The sequence below is a fragment of the Borostomias antarcticus genome, assembly GCF_949987555.1.
Source record: "Borostomias antarcticus genome assembly, chromosome: 10".
NCBI lineage: Eukaryota > Metazoa > Chordata > Actinopteri > Stomiiformes > Stomiidae > Borostomias > Borostomias antarcticus.
In genome coordinates this window covers 8,152,423-8,172,693 of record NC_140243.1, presented here as the reverse complement: position 1 = coordinate 8,172,693, position 20,271 = coordinate 8,152,423, and the positions used below count along the sequence as shown (strand labels likewise).

Genomic DNA, 20,271 nt, shown 5'->3' with positions numbered 1-20,271 from the left:
CTCTGAAACTCCCAGACAGTAGCATATATGCAAATACAACGAGACATGTAAGAACATAGGCTACATACAGGCATGAACCAACACACACACACATGCGCGCGCACACACGATCACACACGCGCAAACACACGTTCATAAACACGGGGGGGGAACGACGGCAGCTCATCTAATGGAATGTGTGTTCTTTGACAAGCATGCAAGGTAGCAGCCATGGACGATGCAAATGAGTTCTCCAGATCTCTCTCTCTCTCTCCCCTCTTCTCCTCACCTCTCCTCCTCCTCATGAGATATTCATGGTAATTCAAACGCAGACGAGGGCCGGGTATGTAAAGCAAGCCACGGGGGGGGTGGGGGGGGGGGGGGCAGCTTAAACTATCCCAAATGGAGAACATCAGAGAGGAATGGAGACCCCAGGTAGTGAGTGGCTGAGAGGGATGAGAGTGGACAGAGAAGAGTACTGCTGGCTACATGTGTGTTGCTGCTAGTGTGTGTGTGCGGGCGTGTGTGATTTCCTTGGATGTGCTTCTGAGAGCGAGCGTGGTACGTTTGTGTTTCCTTCCTCCAGAAGAGGAGGGCTCGCTAACGTTGTCAGCGTGTGTGCGTTTCCTCCGAGGCAGGGCTGTGGAGCAGGATTGAGTGTGAATCGATCCGTAGCAGCTGTCCCCATCAGGGCCTCCAAGTTCCTGTCCACACGCCTCATGCAAGACCACCCGTTACATGGCCTCAAAAACACACACACACACACACGCACGCACGCACACACACAGACACGCCCTCCAACACACACACACACGCACCATGCCCTCCAACACACACACACACACACACACACACACGCCCTCCAACACACACACACAACATGCCCTCCAACACACACACACACTGACTATTCCCCATAAATGGGCATCCATGCAACCACTCCTGTACACAGTGGAGCTGTAAAGCAGGACTTGTACACTCCCACCCAGAAGGGAAACGGATCTGATCTGTGTCAAAGTTCAGGTCTCAGAGAAACCAAACCCACCACGGGGGAGGGGGGGCAGGCGCTGACGCCAGCCCTGAGTATCACGCACAGACCTACACACCCGCTCAAACACGCAGGTGATGGAGAGATGGCATGGGTGGACAGATGCACATCTTGGAAGACCTCCAGCAGCGTGGACCGGCTGAGCGTACCGACACGGAGCCCCCGGACGTGTTCATGGGCCTTTCCTCCATCGGTGCACTATTACCGTCTCCTCGTCCTCTCACACTGGGCCAGTGTGGGACCTCGCCGGCACGCGCGAGCGCACACACAGACGCGCGCGCGCAGATACAGGCACGTAGATGAATACAGACTCACCCACTGATACGCGGATACACAGAGACGCGCACACGCCCCTGTGATGGAACCGTCTGAATCCAATCTGCTTGGGGCCACGGCTACACACGCCAGCCTGGACAGTAACACAGACGCGTGCCGTGTCTTCCTCCTCCTCCTCCTCCTCGTCCACCCCCGTCCACAATCCGCTCCTTTTAGCCTAGCATGCTAAGGTGCTTGCTCTCTCTCTCTCACACACACACACACACACACACACACGCACGCACGCACCCGTGCTCGGACCCAACTCCCAGCGCCACGCCAGGGCTAAATCTAATCTAGAAGACGGGGTAATGAGCACACACCCAGGAGGCTGCTGATAGGCTGTCTGTCTGATGGGAGGGAGGGAGGGGAGGGAGGGGAGGGGGAGGGGGGAGAGGGACACGTCGGTCCCTCTTGTCGCTGCCGCTGCTGCTGCGTGTGTTTTATTAGTGAGTGGCTAATTAGGAATTGCAGCCCTGGGAGCACAAATTCATTTGCTCCTCGTTAGGAGCAGGGAAGAGAGAGAGAGAGAGAGAGGAGCGGAGAGAGAAGAGAGCAGGAAGAGAGGAGAGATGGAGAAGAGAGAGGGAGGAGAAGAGAGATGGAGGAGAAGAGAGATGGAGGGGAAGGGAGATGGAGGAGAAGAGAGAGGGAGGAGAAGAGAGAGGGAGGAGAAGAGAGAGGGAGGAGAAGAGAGAGGGAGGAGAAGAGAGAGGGAGAAGAGAGATGGAGAAGAGAGCAGGAAGAGAAGAGAGAGGGAGGAGAAGAGAGAGGGGAAGAGGCCAGAGGGAAGCACGTGCAGAGGAAAACAGAGGGGGAGGATTCCGTGAAGACGGCCACAGCGCCGACAGAGGGGCGCACGCCCGCCGAAGAGGCGTTTTACACGCTCCCAAGACCCCTGCTCCTTGAACCTTTGCGTGGAGGCGGGTCTCACGAGTGGAGGTAGCCCCTGGCGACAGCTCCCGCAGCCCAACAGGGAGAGAGTGATTCCGCGTCGGCGCGATCGGATCGGTAGATAGCAGCGTGGCGGTGGGAAGCCGTCTACCGCGGTGTCGGCCTGAGCGAGCGGGCAGGTGTCGGGGGGGGGGGGGGAGGGGGTTCCCGTGAGTGAGCGGGCCTGATGGCGCCGCCTGAACACTCCGCCCCCCCCCCCCCCCGGAGTCGTGGAGAAGTTCTAGAACGCAGGAGAGGAGTTCTGGAGTGCCGGGAAAGCTTGGCCATGTTTGTTTTGCCGTGTTTGTTTTGTTTGGCACCGCCCCCCCCCCCCGTTCTCTCTCTCCTCTCCTCCTGGACTCTGCAGCACTCGGGTCCTCCCTCCTCCTCTCTCTCTCTCTCTCTCTCTCTCTATTTTTTCCACCCCCGACTGAAAAGAATGTTTAAAAAAAGAAAACCGCACCGGGCCACAGATTTCAGCGGGTGTGGGAGTGATGGCCGCGCGCTGGCTCTGGCCCGGATGAAGACGGGTCCTTCAGAGGACAGGACAGGGAGGAGCCGGACGGTCAGACTAAGGCGTGGGGGGAGGGGGTGGCGATAGAGGCACCACCTCCTCGTTTATGTACTTCGTTGATTTGACTCTTATTCTACCAGAAACGGAGGGGAAGCTCGGTGGAGAGAAGTGAGACCTGAGTCAGCGCTGCTGTATATAGGGACTCAATCAGCTATACTGACTGTATATAGGGACTCAATCAGCTATACTGACTGTATATAGAGACTCAATCAGCTATACTGACTGTATATAGAGACTCAATCAGCTAGAGGGGGCGGCTGTAGCTCAGTTTGTAGAGTGGGTCGTTCAGTGATTGAAGGGTCAGTGTCAGTGGTTCGAATCCCAGCTCCGACTGTCCACATGTCAAAGTGTCCTTGAGCAAGACGCCTAACCCCAAATTGCTCCCAATGAGCAGGTTAGCACCTTGCATGGCAGCTACCGCCATTGGTGTGTGAATGGGTGAACGAGAGCCCATTGTAAAGCACTGCCGCTAAGGTGGAAAAGCGCTATATAAGTGCAGTCCATTTATCATTTACTGACTGTATATAGGGACTCAATCAGCTATACTGACTGTATATAGGGACTCAATCAGCTATACTGGTTGTATATGGGACTATACTGGCTGTACCACGCTTGTTAGAATCACCCCTCTAGATTCAGATTCAGGGAGGGGGGCTTCGTCGCAGCAACTGAACACACATCCACACAGCACGTCTGAACACACATCCACACAGCACGTCTGAACACACATCCACACAGCACGTCTGAACACACATCCACACAGCACGTCTGAACACACATCCACACAGCACGTCTGAACACACATCCACACAGCACGTCTGAACACACATCCACACAGCACGTCTGAACACACATCCACACAGCACGTCTGAACACACATCCACACAGCACGTCTGAACACACATCCACACAGCACGTCTGAACACACATCCACACAGCACGTCTGAACACACATCCACACAGCACGTCTGAACACACATCCACACAGCACGTCGTATCGCTTCTGAACATCAACTTCATCGATTCCCTAGACTCCCCAAGAGGCCCTTCCCTAAAACCAGCCACACCGTTTGCCGCTCTTTCCGACCGCGACAGGGCCCGATGGCGTCGCAGCAACACGCGAGCGCTGACGAACGCCAAGAGAGGGGGAGCATGGCGGTGACCGAAAAACAGTCTGAGCCGTCGACGAAAGAGCAGAGCCACGCGCGGGTGAACTTTGACCTGGTAAGCTCCTGGTTGCGCAAGAGGTGGTGCTGCCGTCTGAGTGACACAGGAGAACAACATTCACAACAACAGAACACAGTGTGCTGAGAGAGAGAGAGAGAGTGAGAGAGAGAGGGGGAGGGAGAGAGAGAGGGAGGGAAAGGGAGAGAGAGAGAGGAAGAGAGAGAGAGAGAAAGAGAGAGGGAGAGAGAGGGGGGGGGGGGAGAGAGAGTGAGGGAGGGAGAGGGAGAGATAGAAGGAGAGAGATGGAAAGGGAGAGAGAGGGAGGGAAAGAGAGAGAGAGAGAGAGAGAGAGAAGGAGAGAGAGATGGAAAGGGAGAGAGAGGGAGGGAAAGGGAGAGAGGAAGAGAGAGAGGGAGAGAGAGAGGGAGAGAGAGAGGGAGAGGGGTGGGAGAGAGGGAGAGAGAGAGGAAGAGAGAGGGAGAGAGAGATAGAGAGAGAAAGAGGGAGTGAGAGAGAGAGCGGGAGAGAGATAGGAGAGAGGGAGAGATAGAGAGAGGGAGAGAGAGCGGGAGAGAGATAAGAGAGAGGGAGAGAGAGAGAGAGGGGGAGAGATAGAGAGAGGGAGAGAGAGAGAGAGGGAGAGAGAGATACCACTTATCTAAACAGAGGATCTGCTGTTTGCGCTCTGCTCTCTTCTGTTCCCTGTGTGTTTCTGGTGTGTTCGTTCTCTCTCCCTCGCTCACCAGTCAAACCACAGTTTTAACGAGGTACTTCTGTATGGCAGATACATCTTCCACTTCCACTCTGGTCGTCTCAGAGGGACAAAATCTGACCTATAAATCGGCTCTCATTATACAAGTGATCTGTTAACTAACGCTGTGGAGTAATCTGTGCTTCCGGACCAAGGAGCAGGCCTAGATCAGCCCTGTAGGTTACAGCAGGTAGGACTCTGACTCGGACTAATACTAACCAGAGAGAGACCCAATCCCCGCTCACCTAGACCACCATCCTGGACCCCTGGACCCCCTGGCCTGGGCACCCCCCCCCCCCCGTGTACGTGCCAGGATGAGCCCCTACCTGGCGGACTGTCTGCCTGGCCATCCGCTCATCCTCCGCGATGCCGCAGACAAACGTGCTTGTCCTTTAAGCGTGGTTCTTCTCAAAAGAGCGAGTCGCCGATTTACCTCAGATGAACTTTCTCTGCCGGACGTCCTTGCACAGCAGTGGGGGGGGGCAGGGGAGGGCTCCCGGGGCGCGTTCCTGCCCCGCTCGGGGACGGCGGCGCGCCGGCCGGGACTGACGCTCGATCGACCGGAGACGGCGCACAACGACTTCCGATGGCCTGCGAGAGCGGAAGGAAACCGAAGCCTCGACGCGGTTAACGGAACCCAGCGACGAGAATAACCTCCGCTCCGCCACGGCGACAAAGAAACGCGCAGCAGGGAATGGAAACCGGAACCTGGTTAGGAACGCCGGCTCTCGTACGCGTTGCCGGCAATGCCGAGGAGGACGGGGCGGTGCCGGCGACATTTGTTGGTTTAGAGCGAGCGTCTTTCGGGTTTAGCGTGAACTTCCAGCTCGCAGTGCGCAGACACTGGGCTCGTCTAAGAGAAGGCGGACGAGCGCTTTCCTTCTTCCGTCATGGCTGTGAAACGCTGCCTCATCCCCTCACACTTACCTCAGAGACCCTAAAACAACAATAACAACAGTAACAATAACAACAAGCACATACCTTCCACTCAGACGTAAGTGTAATGCTCCAATCTAATCTGCATGTGTGTGTTAATTCACTTCAAGGCCCCACAATAGGTGTCTTGACATAGTTGGTGAAGAGATGATCCTCAACCCAGAACTGCAGCAAAGAGATCTGCGGTAGGAACGCTGGGGGTTGTGGGTAATGGTGGACGGGGAGAGAGATCACATGTCTGCAGGACACCTCAGCTGAGACTGACACACACACAAACGCATGCGCACACGCGCCCGCACACACACACACAAACACAGAAACACACACACACACACACACACGGACACGGACACACACATATACACACACACACACAGAAACACGCACTCTCACACACGCACACTCCTCGTTGGGAACGAGGCATTGCATCATATTCTAGAAGGGGCTCCTGCTTTGGCACACACACCGCTTGACTAAACCAGAACCTTAGCCTATCACATGACAAAGCGTCATACCTGCTCCCCTGACCTTTCCCCAGCAAAGGACACCTCTCTCTCTCACATACACACAAGCGCGCAAACACACACACACACACACACACACACACACACACACACACACACACACACACACACACACACACACACACACACACACACACACACACACACACACACACACACACACACACACACACACACACACACACACACACACCAACTCTACCAGTCTCTGTCACGCTCTGCCCGAGCCCCTCGGAGCGCCAGCGTGCCTCTGAGCTAGCTGACCCTCTCTTACCTCCGCTCTGTGGAACGAGGTCCGTTTGCTGACCATTCCTGGCCTTTCCCAAACCCTCTACTTCGTTTGACCAATTTGTCCAAAACAGGCCATAAAAACCCATCAATCATACTGTTCCCCGCCGAAGAGCTAGACGCCGCTGCTAATTTCATTTTATACCCAGATATCAAAACAAGCTGGTGGGAAGAGAGAGTCGTCTCCCACACGTCCAAATAGGTTCGGTCAGGGTTCGGTCAGGGTCTGGGGGTGGACGAGACGACAGAAGGGAGCAAACCAAAGCTGTAATTGTAAATGTTAAAGTATAAACATGGCAGAAGTCGTTGCACTCTGAACACTGGTTCGAGCCAGAAACAAAAACAACCCAGGCTATAATCACCTTGGAAAAAATAATGACCATTCTTTGGTGCCTTACAATAGAAGCCGTTTTTTAGGGGAGGGTGGGGGGGTCCTATTTGGCAGAGGACTGACGGACGATTGCATTTAACCGACGGAGAAATACTTTTCTTTTCCATGGTTGAAAACCGTGATGACAAACGGAGATCTCCCATCTTTAATTGATTGTGAGAGCAGCTGTGTCTGGCGGGTCTGGAGGTGGCAGCTGAACGTCTCTCTGAGACACCAGGTGTGCAGGAAGCCTGGACGCACACACACACTCTCCATCACGTGCATAGATTCTTCTCACATTAGCCTGTGTACCTACACACGTGCGCACCTGCACGCACACGCGCGCACACGCACCCGTGCGCACACGCACACACTTTCTATCCCTCTTTCTGTCAGTCCCTTCATGCATTTAACATTTTTCCCATTATACAGTCGATCAGCCTGACAGTATTTGCTTTGCTGCAGAGCCTAGCCCCCACACACGCCAATTACTACTCCATAATCATGGACCACTTTCCCAGCATGCTCCACTACATTTATTCTAATGAAAAGGGCGTGTCCATGAACTCTGACTCATAATAAGAACATCCCTCACTATAATGCAAATCAGTGAAATACCCATTTAGTGCAAAAAATTCATTCAAACTGATTAGAGGGAGGAGATATGTCTCCCATATTGCTCTCACTATGAAATCTAATGGAACTGCTTCACCAAACAGCAACGAATGATTGCTGCTAGGGATGGGCGGACCAATTGGCCTGATAGTCGTGGACATTACTATAAAATGTCTGATGTCTGAACTTTGCTACCCAGCGAGCCATGAGTGATATTGCTCTGCTCGTTTTCTGTGCAATATATCAACCTACCAGTCAAAACAATTAACCAACAAACTAGTTGCTAGCCAGCTATCCCCAAAAATATGAATCATACTGCCTGGCACTGTATTTTAGCCACCTAGCTAGTCAGAGTGGCTAAACAAGTGTGCTTGCTGTGAACATGTTGTTTCGCCAGTTATCAACACCACAGTTAAGTTATAGCAGGCTAGCAATTACCTAGCTAGCTAGAGATATTGTTCCCCAAATCAATTTACAGCTTAAGCAGAGCCACAGAGGGAGAGAGCAATTTCATTAAGTGATTAGACTCATTGTTGCAAATGATGCATCCAAGAATGTGTATCACATTTTGTGGGGATGCCGCTCTTTGGACAGCAGCCAAATCATTCATTACACATGAACATAAAAGCTAATCCAGCTAACTAAGTAGGCTAACGTGTGGGGCCTGTTCCCAGTTTTGATTTGGAATCCATAACGGATGGGTATCGGCTGATCCTGCTAGGCGAAAAGGAAAAATCTCCCCCAAAAAGCAGAGCCCATCCCTTATTCTGTAATCAGTTCCTAAAAGTGGCAAATTCATAAGAACTCTACCTCTCCTCCATCGACGACCATGAGTCTAGAATGGCAGTGAGCTAACGATCGCTACGGGCTAACACTAGACCTCGCCTTCACATATTAGGAAAAACTCTGTATGAAAATATGCTGGCTAAGGACTACCGCCTAATGACACCCCGATGCACAGTACTCTGCCAAGTGTGTTTGGTGATGACGTGTGTGTGTGTGTGTGTGTGTGTGTGTGTGTGTGTGTGTATAGAACTAAATGTTAAGCCTTACTTCTCTGGCAGTGGTGCTGGTTCCAGCAGCAGTAGACGAACTGCCCGTTGATGGTGGTCTGGAGACAGGTGCTCTTCCCTTCGGCGGTCCCAGGGCACACGTCACCGCACTCCCGGCTGTTCTTATTGGCCACGATGTAGTTGTCCTCCACGGAGTTCAGGATCTTGGACCAGTCCAGGGTGGAGAGGTAGCACAGGTCGGGGTTCTTCTCGATCCTCACCGCCCCGCGCGTGATGTTCATCAGGCTGTAGAGGCCCACTTCCTTCAGCTGCAGCATCTCGAACATCACCAGGGCGTAGTTGAAGAAGAGGTTGTTCCCGCGGATGACGGCCAGGTTGGGGAAGAGCTCCTGCAGGGACTCCAGGCCGTAGACGCGGAACAGGAGGAGGTAGTCCGTCACCACCGTCAGCCTGGGGAAGCTGATGCCGTGGAAGTCCTCGGGCTTGGTCTTGAACATGAGCAGGATCTTCAGGTGGCCCTCGATCACGGTGCAGTTCTCCAACGTGTGGAGGTTGGTCACGTTGTTGCGGATGTCCTTGCTGGGACAGACTGAGGAGCGGGAGAGGGGGAGGGGGGAGAGAGAGAGAGGGAGGGAGGGAGGAGAGAAGACGTCAGAAGCTGTCCCCGGTATGCAAGTCTACACGGCGTTGGCAGTTGATTTGGCCAACAGTGACACAAATTTCGAAAGGAGCAGATGGACAATCAAGCATTTTACACACACAAAAAGAGCTGGAATGTGAGCTGTGAGCTGTGTTAACAGCAGCAGTGTTCCTCCCGAGCTCCAACAGCAGGAGCTGGACCACACTAGCACCAACAACGAGCCCCAACAGCAGGAGCTGGACCACACTAGCACCAACAACGAGCCCCAACAGCAGGAGCTGGACCACACTAGCACCAACAACGAGCCCCAACAGCAGGAGCTGGACCACACTAGCACCAACAACGAGCCCCAACAGCAGGAGCTGGACCACACTAGCACCAACAACGAAAATGGTTTGAACTGAATTCAATTTTGCTCTAAAAGTGCTTTAAAAAACACTGTGTCTCTGCGTCTGGTTTTACACAGAAGACCTGGGAGTCATTCATAAGAATCTAGAGTCCCACGGCACGTCTCCGGCCTGAAGAACATTCACCCTCCCGCCACTATGTGATTGGCTCATACTTCCCCTGAGCGGCCAATCGGTGTGTGGTGTGAATCAGACTGCAGACAGGACTGAGATAAATATATATTTCTACAACGGAGAGTTTGGATACTTGACTCTGATTGGCTAGCAGCCGTGGTAAAATACTCTGTAACCCACGGCTGCGACTGCATAACAATTAGTATTAATGCGCCGTCAATCTCATTGACGAGGCCATTGATAAGATCAAGCGGTAGGCTATGCTTTGCGTAGCAACCACTCGCAGCAACCTCACCTTTTTCATATCCTATTACAAAAACGCACTCATCAGTCCGACTCCAACGCTTCCACACCCCTACCAGCAAAAACGAGTGCTCTGGAGAACTGTTTTAATAACTGCACCATAGATGGAAATATTCAAATAAACGTGAACCACACGAATTATGCTTTATGGCTTATGTGAACAAGGCTAACCCAAATAGGCGAGATAGCCTAAGTTGCCTGGCAACCATTTAATTCAGAACTATAGCCTATCGCGGAAGAATTTGTAAATACTAAAATGATAAGAATGATCAGTAAATAAATGATTCAATGTTACTACTGTGTGTTTTTTGTGAATATATATATGTAGTAACCGTTGTAGAAAAGCAATTGACCACTCGAGGCAGTGGCTTACACAGGATTTGACCACAGCTACGGGGGTTTGATGCTCTCCGCTATCACGTCGGGCCTAACAACGCCCCGTAGCTGTGGTCAAATCCTGTGTAAGCCACTGCCTCTCGTGGTCAATTGCTTAAATATATATGTTACGGTCAATGTGAGAAAACGGGGAATGTGAGCTTTTCCCGGTTATTGCGCACATTCCCCGACCTCGCGGGGAATGTAGGAGAAACATGTTCGTTTCTCACATCTCCCGGGTAATGTGCACATTCTCCGACCTTGCGGGAGATGTGAGAAATTGGTTAGTATTTCTCACATCTCCCGTACGGTCGGAGATTGTGCACATTAACCGGGAAATGCTGACAATTCCCGACCCTGCGGTAAATCTAGGAAAGCGCAACCGTATGCAAAACCTCTGCGCAGCCGGGTGGTGGGAGAGGGCTTATGTGACGCCTCAGAGGGCGTGCACCATAAGAGGCACCCACGGTAGTTGGGCTAACGTTACTGGCGCACACCTGTGAGAGATTTTTCGTCCTTTCGTCTGTCTTTCGGCTAGCTAACGTGTAGGGTTCCTTTGGAGGTTCCCACCTTCCTGTTGTTGCAATGTTCCTTTTGCGTTTGTTAACTTGATCACCAGTGTAGGTCTATCCTCCTAATACTACTCACACTGTGTGCAGCATAGGCTATATTACTGTTCAAGGTAGACCACAGACTGTTATTAACTGTAGGGGAGGACCGGGACGAATGAAACACTTTTCGGTTTGATCAGATTTACACAGAAATTAATAAAGATGGAGATTACATTTTTTGATGATAAACAACTTGTACATGTCCTTTACTAACCTATTAGTTGTAAGTTTCGTTCTGTGGTGTAACAGTTCAATTCAAGACGAATGAACAGAAGATGTGCATTGTTTCTCTTGTCCCTGCCGTGCGGGGCGAGTGAAACAGAGGAGTGGGACGAGTTAAACAGTGAGATTGTTTTGATTATTGTGTGTCGTAGCCTCGCGGCTTGTAGGCTAATTATCTTAACTTTCAACACATGTATAGTTAGACCCAATTTAATGTTTCCATTAATGCAATTGATGCTATGTATTCGAAAACCATGGGCAAAATGTCAAGCGCCTCTCGTTCTAAGCGCACGAGCCCTCTCCCACCACCCGGCTGCGCAGAGGTTTTGCATACGGTTGCGCTTTCCTAGATTTACCGCAGGGTCGGGAATTGTCAGCATTTCCCGGTTAATGTGCACAATCTCCGACCGTACGGGAGATGTGAGAAATACTAACCAATTTCTCACATCTCCCGCAAGGTCGGAGAATGTGCACATTACCCGGGAGATGTGAGAAACGAACATGTTTCTCCTACATTCCCCGCGAGGTCGGGGAATGTGCGCAATAACCGGGAAAAGCTCACATTCCCCGTTTTCTCACATTGACCGTAACATATATATATATATATATATATATACATATATATATATATATATATACACACACACACCCATATACACTAAATATCGCTCATTCACAATCTGGCTCAACACACCGGGGCGGGGCAAGAGAGAGAGAGAGATAAGAGAGAGAGAGAGAAAGAGCTCTATACAGCCTAGGATAGGATATATATCACATGACTGTAGACACACACACACACACACACACACACACACACACACACACACACACACACACACACACGGGAGACATGAATAATTTGTAATGTCACGTCTAACAAATTACCAGAGCATGGCTTAATCACGCATATCAACTACTTCCGTCTCTCAGGAGCGTAGCTGACAGACGGTGTGATGGCACATTAAACGCTTCTCCTAGAAAAGACACATCCGCTAAACAACACGACAGAACACTGAGGAGAAACGCCGCGGCGACCAAGTCGAGCATCTGGCTAGTCCAAGAGTTGACCGCCAGCGGTCAACCGCGGTCACGAGAGCGGCCTACGGTCTACTCATTAACTGCTGGCTAACTCACAGTCGCGGTTGTGTTAAAAGTTTGACCGTCCATGCGTTTGACCGTCCCAACCAAGTGACTAGCCTTAGTAACCCATTATAGTACAGTATCTCACTCTCATCCACCCCAAAAACATTAAAAAACTAATTTTAACGACCGATATAGACGCCCATGCAGCCTCCCTCCATAACGCTGGAGACAAACGGATAAGCAGCACCAGCCTGGCGTGTGAAAGAACACAGGCTGATTACTTCACCTCAGTAGGCTAATGTTACAATTTGACACACAACTGCCTATCCAAAATATATTTGTTTAAGTGACATAATATGCCAGGCCACTAGACTGTGTATCATGTCAGGTTAAATATCCTCATCAGCTTGTCCAGTTCACTGTGGTCACCATTTGGCCTACAGTGCACTGGCAACTCAAACAGCGCATGTTGCAAGCGGAGGCGCGCGATTGGCAGCGCTATCCATACAGAACAATGGAGCGGCCTATAATACTTGAGACACTGTTACATCAGGTCCCCGAAGACATAATTGGGCAAACATCATAAAAAACGGCAACAGCTCTCCATAGCAACAAGTCCCGGCAAGCTAGTTGTTGCTATGCTTCCCCTGACAAGGGCTGAGTCAACCACATGGCTGCAGTTCTGAAAGAATAAACGCTGAGCTTCGTCAAACAAGGACGAATGAAGACCGTCTCAATAATCTCCCTCAACGGCGCTCGTAGAGAGCTGACACACGGGCGGGGGCCCTGGAGCGCTGGATACAGCGCCGGTCTTTAGGTTGAATCACACACGGCTGGCCCAGATCACGAGAGGGTGGCTCCTCAATCACGCTGACAGGCCGGTTAATCGGACCCGAACCGGGCCGGGTCATCGATCAGTCATGAATCAAAGAGTTGTGGCGCTGGTCTTATTGAGAGACGTGATGTCATGTGGCATCAGACAGGCAGACAGAGGGGCGGGGGGGGTGGGGGATACCAGACAGACAGAGGGGGGAAAGATGGACCGCAAGACATTCAGGCAGACAGAGGGGAAGAGCGTGGGTGTAAGATCCACTAGTTTCCTCTCGGGGGAAGATGTGTGTCATAACAGCTGGTTAACTAACCTCCTCATAGCCCAACTCTTAACCGCCATTAATGGGAAAAACTTGGAACTGACCTCCAGACCAGGGTGTGCAGCCTGGGCAGGTCAGGGCAATGTGTGTGTGTGTGTGTGTGTGTGTGTTTACTGGTGGGACATCCAACATGGAGCTGTTCTCACACATGCTCTGCATAGCATACTTCCCCTTTTCCCCACGGCCAATCAATTATCTCTGACGGGCGGATGGTCGGAGAGGAGACCGCACCTCGCGGAGGAGGAAAGGGGAAACCGACCAATCAACCCTCCTGCTCTGAGTTATGGCTGTCACCATGGTGACGTCAGGTTTCAACTGTCCTCTCTCTTGAAAGCCATGGAATTCTCTGTTTTTGTGTTTAGACCACCACACACACACACACACGCGCGCACACACACGCACCCACATCAGTCAAGTGTTATCTACTACTGTTTACCTAACATCAAACATTTCACACAGAGTGGGCCTCTATTGTTCTTTGAGGACCCTTTTCAGAGGAATTCTGAGGGGAAAAACTGTGGAATGAAACACCGAGCCTCCCACTAAATCATGTGCGCTCTCTCTCGCTCTGCGCCTCTTTCCTGCTCTCTCTACCTCCCTCTCTCTCTACCACTCTCTCTCTCTACCTCTCTTGCTCTCTACCACTCTCTCCACCTCCCTCTCCTCCTCCCTCTCTCTCTCCTCCTCCCTCTCTCTCTCCTCCTCTCCCTTTCTTCTCCTCCTCCTCTCTCTCTTCTCTCTCTCTCTGCTGCCTGAATGGAGCCAGCCAAAAGCACATGTAAACTCGTAAAACACGTCAGTCAACCCAATTCCTGTGTTTATCCAGAGAGGCTGATCAAGATCGCCTCCGGGCATCAAAAAGGCCTTTTGTTACAGTTTGGCTTCATACTGTATGTGTAAACTAACAGAATTCTTCAGTGGTGTAACGGTCAACCACACAAACAACCAGCTGGTCCACTGTGTGACCACACCCAACAGTAGAGGTTAGCGCTTCTACAAACCTGTCTCTGTCGGTCAGACGCACAGAAAGACAGAGACACAGACAGACAGACAGAATAGACACGGACAGACAGACACCGCTGCACCTGCCACTCTCAGAAAAACCTCTACGCTAAACAGTGGTTGTGGCCTGCATTCCTTCCCGAGGACAGACAGACCCCCTGCGAATAGCCAGATCACACACACACACACACACGCACGCACACACACACACACACACACACACACGCACACACACACGCACACTGCAGAGCATCCATCCACGTTCGTCCAGCAGGCAGCGGCCAGGACGCCTCGTCTGCTCCCCATTCCGGGAGCCCCTTGTTGTGGCATCGTTTAAAAGCCCACCCGTCTCTTAACTGTTTTCCAAACACGGGAAAGTCCCCCGGAGAGACTTCACGACTGCTCAGCCCAGAGAATAAAAACAATAAAAAAAGAGAGAGCGGGCTAGGAGAAGCCCTGTAGCTCTGTGAGCTCGGGAGACACACGGACCTGCGTAACCCCGGACATGGAGGGAGACCGCCTCAGGACAGTCATGCTCTGTAGGAGTTTATTCAAGTCCCTGCCACCCCCTCTCATTGTGGCAGCCATTGCTGGGTGGGGCGGGGGAGAGAGTGAGGGGGGGGTGTCAGGAGGAGAGGGAGAGGAGGAAGTGCGTGTCGCTCCCGACGCCTCCCCCCCTTATCGTATGAACACATCAACCTGGCCCCGCGGGCGTGTGGCGCAACACACACACACTGGTCCGGCCCCCAACCAGACACCCGTTGTGCAACATCATAAACAAGACAGATAACGCCGCGCTCGCGGCACTACTTTAAAACCAACGCTGCGTTACATCGGGGCCGTGGGGAGGAGCCCACCCCCCTCTCCCCCATTTGTGTAGAACGCAAATGCAAAAATATATATATCACCTGCCGTGAGTGTGACAGTAGACCTAGTATGTGGCTGTTTGTGGCTGTGTGTACGCTGACAGGCATGGGGCCATGTCACGGAAAGACCGTGACAGACGGACGCACGCACAGTGTCACGAGGGTACCCCCTCGCCGCTGCTGAGAGCTATGCAAAATGGAGTCTTGTTTTGAACTGACAGACGAGGGAGCGAGGGAGGGAGGGGGTGGGAAGAGTGACGAGGGGTGTGTGTGTGTGTGTGTGTGTGTGTGTGTGTGTGAAGAGAGTAGGGGTGATTGTGTGTGTCTGGGGGGTTGGGGTAGAATGATATGCAGCGGAGGGGGCGGCTCAAAAGGTGCACTGTCTCTTTAAAATAATGACCCTGTCTCCCAGGGTAGAGGGGCAGAAGAGGGGAGAGAGGGAGGAGGGGAGAGAGGGAGGAGGGGAGGGAGGGAGGAGGGGAGAGAGGGAGGGAGAAGGGGAGAGAGGGAGAGAGGGAGGAGGGGAGAGAGGGAGGAGGGGAGGGAGGGAGGGAGGAGGGAGAGAGGGAGGAGGGAGGGAGGGAGGAGGGGAGAGAGGGAGAGCGGGAGGAGGGGAGAGAGGGAGAGCGGGAGGAGGGGAGAGAGGGAGGGAGGAGGGGAAGGAGGGAGGGAGGGAGGAGGGGAGAGAGGGAGAGCGGGAGGAGGGGAGAGAGGGAGAGCGGGAGGAGGGGAGAGAGGGAGGAGGGGAGAGAGGGAGGGAGGAGGGGAAGGAGGGAGGGAGGGAGGAGGGGAGAGAGGGAGAGCGGGAGGAGGGTAGCCTGAGCCGGGCTGGGGGGGGGGGGTGACGTAAGGCCCTGCAGGACGGTTGAAGATGAGATCTGACGCATGAATGGAGGCCCCTGTGGCCTGCTGTTACTTGACCCTCCTCACACACACACACACACACACACACACACACACACACACACACACACACACACACACACACACACACACAATAACCCCCCCCAACACAGGGGGTGTGTGGGGGGCTGTTTGCCGCTCATGCCAGACCTATGGATATGATCAGAAACAAAAGGGAACACTGGAAAGGGGTGTGTGTGTGGGTGTGTGTGTGTGTGTGTGTGTGTGAAGGGGCACCAGCGTGGACAATAGTCGGACCTCGGAGGAACGGAGAAGACCACCCATAAACCACCAGCCTGCTGCTCTGACCAGGCGATATAGGAGGTCTTAATTACAACAACAACAACCCACTCATCCACACTGAGGAGGGTAGAGAAGGAGGAGGAAGAGGAGGAGGAGGAGGGTGGAGGAGTAGGGAGGGTACAGAGAAACTCCACCCCTCTCGGCTGCACCAAGCATCACCCTGTAGATAACCCGTCACCGTGTACAGCGACATTTTGAGACGGATCCTTGTTTTTTGCGCCCAGTCCCACACGGGGGAAGTAAGAGCGCTTCTACCGAGAGTTAGCGGGCGGCAGCAGAAGATCTGGTGGCGTTACCGCGGCGATGCCCCGCCCCTCGGCGTGTTCAGCAACCTCCTTAACAGGAAACTACCTGCGAGGTTTTGGATTGTGAATGAGCTATTATGTACTGCAGTGTACAACTCGCGTACCGTCATTTACATACTGCAGTGTGCAGGTCTAAGATTTGTCCACTGGTTGCTTTTGTAAAGAAGCGTTTCAAGCCTAATAGAAAATGAACAGCCAAGTCCTGATAGCGGTGATACTGTAGTTTTTGTTTAGATTTGTTACAAAAAAACATTTAAGACGAGCATGTTTGTAGGAAGAGGATTTGACAGACAGACTAGGGGGACATAATTGCGAATAGGAGGGATGACAAGACTAATTGTCTGTACGCTCTGTAAAAACATAGAGAAGAGCCAATCTAGCGGAAAAACCAGCCATGAACGTAGCAAAACAATAGTTACAGTAGTAGTGCATCAGGGAGGAAGTCTTGGAACCATTGAAATCAACCTTCGTTGAACCGTTAGCTCAAGAGCGCTCCCATACCAAGCTTTTTTCGGGGCGCTCCAGAGTCTCCCCAGGTGCATCGAGTCAAACGCTAACAAAACACGGCGTTCCGTCTCCTACCCTCCCCCACCTGGCTGGTCTGCACCCCTGGCAGGCTCCCGGGGAGGCGGAGCCAGGAGCACCTGTTCGCCCGTCCGCCGCGCCCACCTGTGTGCGGAGTGGCCTGTTTCTACCGGGCGTCCCGTTATGGGGCTGGCCGGGCCGGGCCTGGCCTAGTGGACCGCGGTGCCGGTGAAGGAGCAGCGTCCGCAGGGGCACGCCCGTCTTGGCGGACGGACTGCCGAGAGAAGGGGCCTGAATTAAATCACAGCGCTCGGTTTGGCTTGACCCCTCCCCCACCCCCTCGCAATGACAAACATTCAGACGAGAGAGAGAGAGAGAAAGGAGGAAGAGAGGAGCAGAGAGAGAGAGAAGAGGAAGAGGAGCAGAGAGAGAGAGAGAAGAGAGGAGCAGACAGAGAGAGAGAAAGAAGAGGGAGAGAAAAGCAGAGAGAGGGAAAGAAGAGGGAGAGAGGAGCAGAGAGAGAGAGGAGAGGGAGAGAGGAAGAGAGGAGCAGAGAGAGAGAGAAAGAAGAGAGGGAGAGTGGAGCAGATAGAGAGAGAGAGAAAGAGAGGGAGAGAGGAGCAGACAGAGAGAGAGAGAGAGAAGAGACGGAGCCTGCGTGGTGGGTGGGTCGTCATCGCTGCTGGTCTTCAGAACTATGATGGGTGTACCGCTCGTCCATCCCTCCCCAGGCCCTCGCGCCTCTACTGCTAGACCGAAGGGACATCCTCCTTGCGGTAAATTCTCTCTCACAAAGAGTCCTAGCCTGATTTGAACCTGGAACACTGAGGTTTCACATTCCTCCTCTCGCAGGCCGCGCCGTGATAACGCACCAGGGAAGACAAACACAAGGCGACTTCTGGAAGGAGCTCGCAAGGCCGGCGGACCAGGTGGTGCTCCTGACAAATAAAACAGCCCCGGTCCGGGAAACGGCATTCCTGAAATAGCCAGCGCGGTCGGGAACAGGGAACAGCCTCTGAAACAGAGACAGGTAATGAACAGCAGACAGGGGGGGGGTGGGGGGTGGGGGGCTGGGCTAGAATGGACCCGAGGGGGGAGACACACACACACACACACACACACACACACACACACACACACACACACACACACACACACACACACACACACAAACACAAACTCTCTACTTCACTCCCTCATCTCTCCAACATAAAAAACCAGTGATGCTGGTTTTCATCTGCCCATTTGACTGGCCAGCCAATCAGCAACCAGCAAGTCAGCCAATCAGCAAGTCAGCCAATCAGCCAGCGTTGCCACAGCCCTGTGTCGACCTAGGGCCAGGAGACCCCCGGGAGGTTCCCGCTACAACGGGCCCTGTTTACAAATAGACCAACAGAGTAATCACTGGGAGAGGCCTACAGATGACACTTCAGATTTCTGAGGACTACTCTGGCGAAGGCCTCCTCAGACGCTCTCCAGGGAGGGGGGAGGGGCGACCAGCACTCAGAACAGCCAGCGAACAGATGAGTGTCATCGGTCCTAGCAGCTGTGACAACACTTGATAGCTGAGACCGGAGGAGAGGAGAGGAAAACGGAGACGAGACGAGAGATAAGACTAACGGTCGGTCACGAGCGGGAAAGACTTGTCACTGGAACCGTCCCCGAGCGCGAGGGACGCCGGGAAGGACAGGCCGAAGGGGAGGAGAGGAAAGACCCGAGTCCAGGGAGGAGGGAGGGGTGGTAGGAGGGAGAGACGGAGAGGAGGAGGGAGGGGTGGTGGGAGGGAGAGACGAGGAGGAGGAGGAGGGAGGGAGGGCGGGACAGCCAGGTGAGTTTAATGGAGTGTTTGTCTGTGCAGCAGACCACCAACTCAGACTGGAAAACCTCTGTCTACCCACAAACATCCACACTCCTGTCGAACCCTGCTCCCTCCCTCCCCCGGCGTCTCCCTTCCTTCTCCTCTCTCCATCCTCACCCTTCCTGTGTGTTCAGTTCCAGCCCTAGCCCAACGCGCACAACCACCCAGCACCAGCACCCCTCCGCCCCAAAACCCAAACATTACTCATATGATTTGCTCCCGTCTCCGATCACAGCTCCCCCTGTGGTCCGGCCCCCTACCCCCTATTCCCTCACAGGCAAACGCCAGAGCCACCTACTTCTTGGCCAGCAGAGGACCGCCCACCACCCCGGTGGAGGTAGCACATCATTTTTGAGTTTGTTCCACCGGTAAAAAGAAGCCTCTTAAAAAGTAGCAGCTGGAAACGAGGGACAGTCTGTCCAGCTGCTACTTTTTAAGAGGCGGCTTTCTATGACGCGGGTTGTCAGGTTGAAATGTACGTTTGGATCATTTCTAGACACTTGGTTGTTAGCAAAACCTGAGCTGCAATGAAACCTCAGCGTTCAGTCCCGACTCGCTGAGTAATATGTGCTGTATTTGCTTTTCCATAAGAAACCCTGCCAGTTCCAAATAGGTTCTGAGAGGTTTTCAAACTGGGCACTCTGTTGGTTTTCTCATATAGGATTTCCATAAGCATGCAAGGTATGGAACATGTTCTAAGGCCTCCAGGCAACAAATCATTCACTGTGCTTTACATTTGACTAATAGTTCCCTGGAGTGGTCGTTCCACATTGTAAAATGGATCCCGATTCATTATTCCGCTGTGTGAGTAGGCCTAAATTCAATATGAGGCTAGCAGAGGGTCTCGGCTCAACGTGAGCTTGCACAACCATCACGGCTCCCTGGGAGAACCACAAAAACCCCACGCTGCTTTGCGCCACTAATGGCCTTCAGCTCAAGCCCGCGTTATCGCTGCCGAGATGCGGGGCTTTGAAGAAGCGCTCGTCTCATGGCGTAACCAGACAGGATAAAGGGGCGGTGGCTGCATGTTCCGCTACTACAAAGACGATTCTCCTTGAAACTCGACGCGCTTAAGCTACGCCCGTCAAAA

The 20,271-nt window shown here is 53.0% G+C and overlaps 1 protein-coding gene across 1 annotated transcript in view; it reads right to left on the bottom strand.

The window, feature by feature from the left end:
* The window catches only part of LOC311314450 (insulin receptor-like), a 70,474-nt gene that overhangs the window by 41,677 nt on the left and 8,526 nt on the right, over positions 1 to 20,271 (bottom strand). The window contains 1 exon segment of the mRNA XM_084444805.1: positions 8,554 to 9,102. Within this exon segment, the coding sequence (XP_084300931.1) occupies positions 8,554 to 9,102 (549 nt within the window).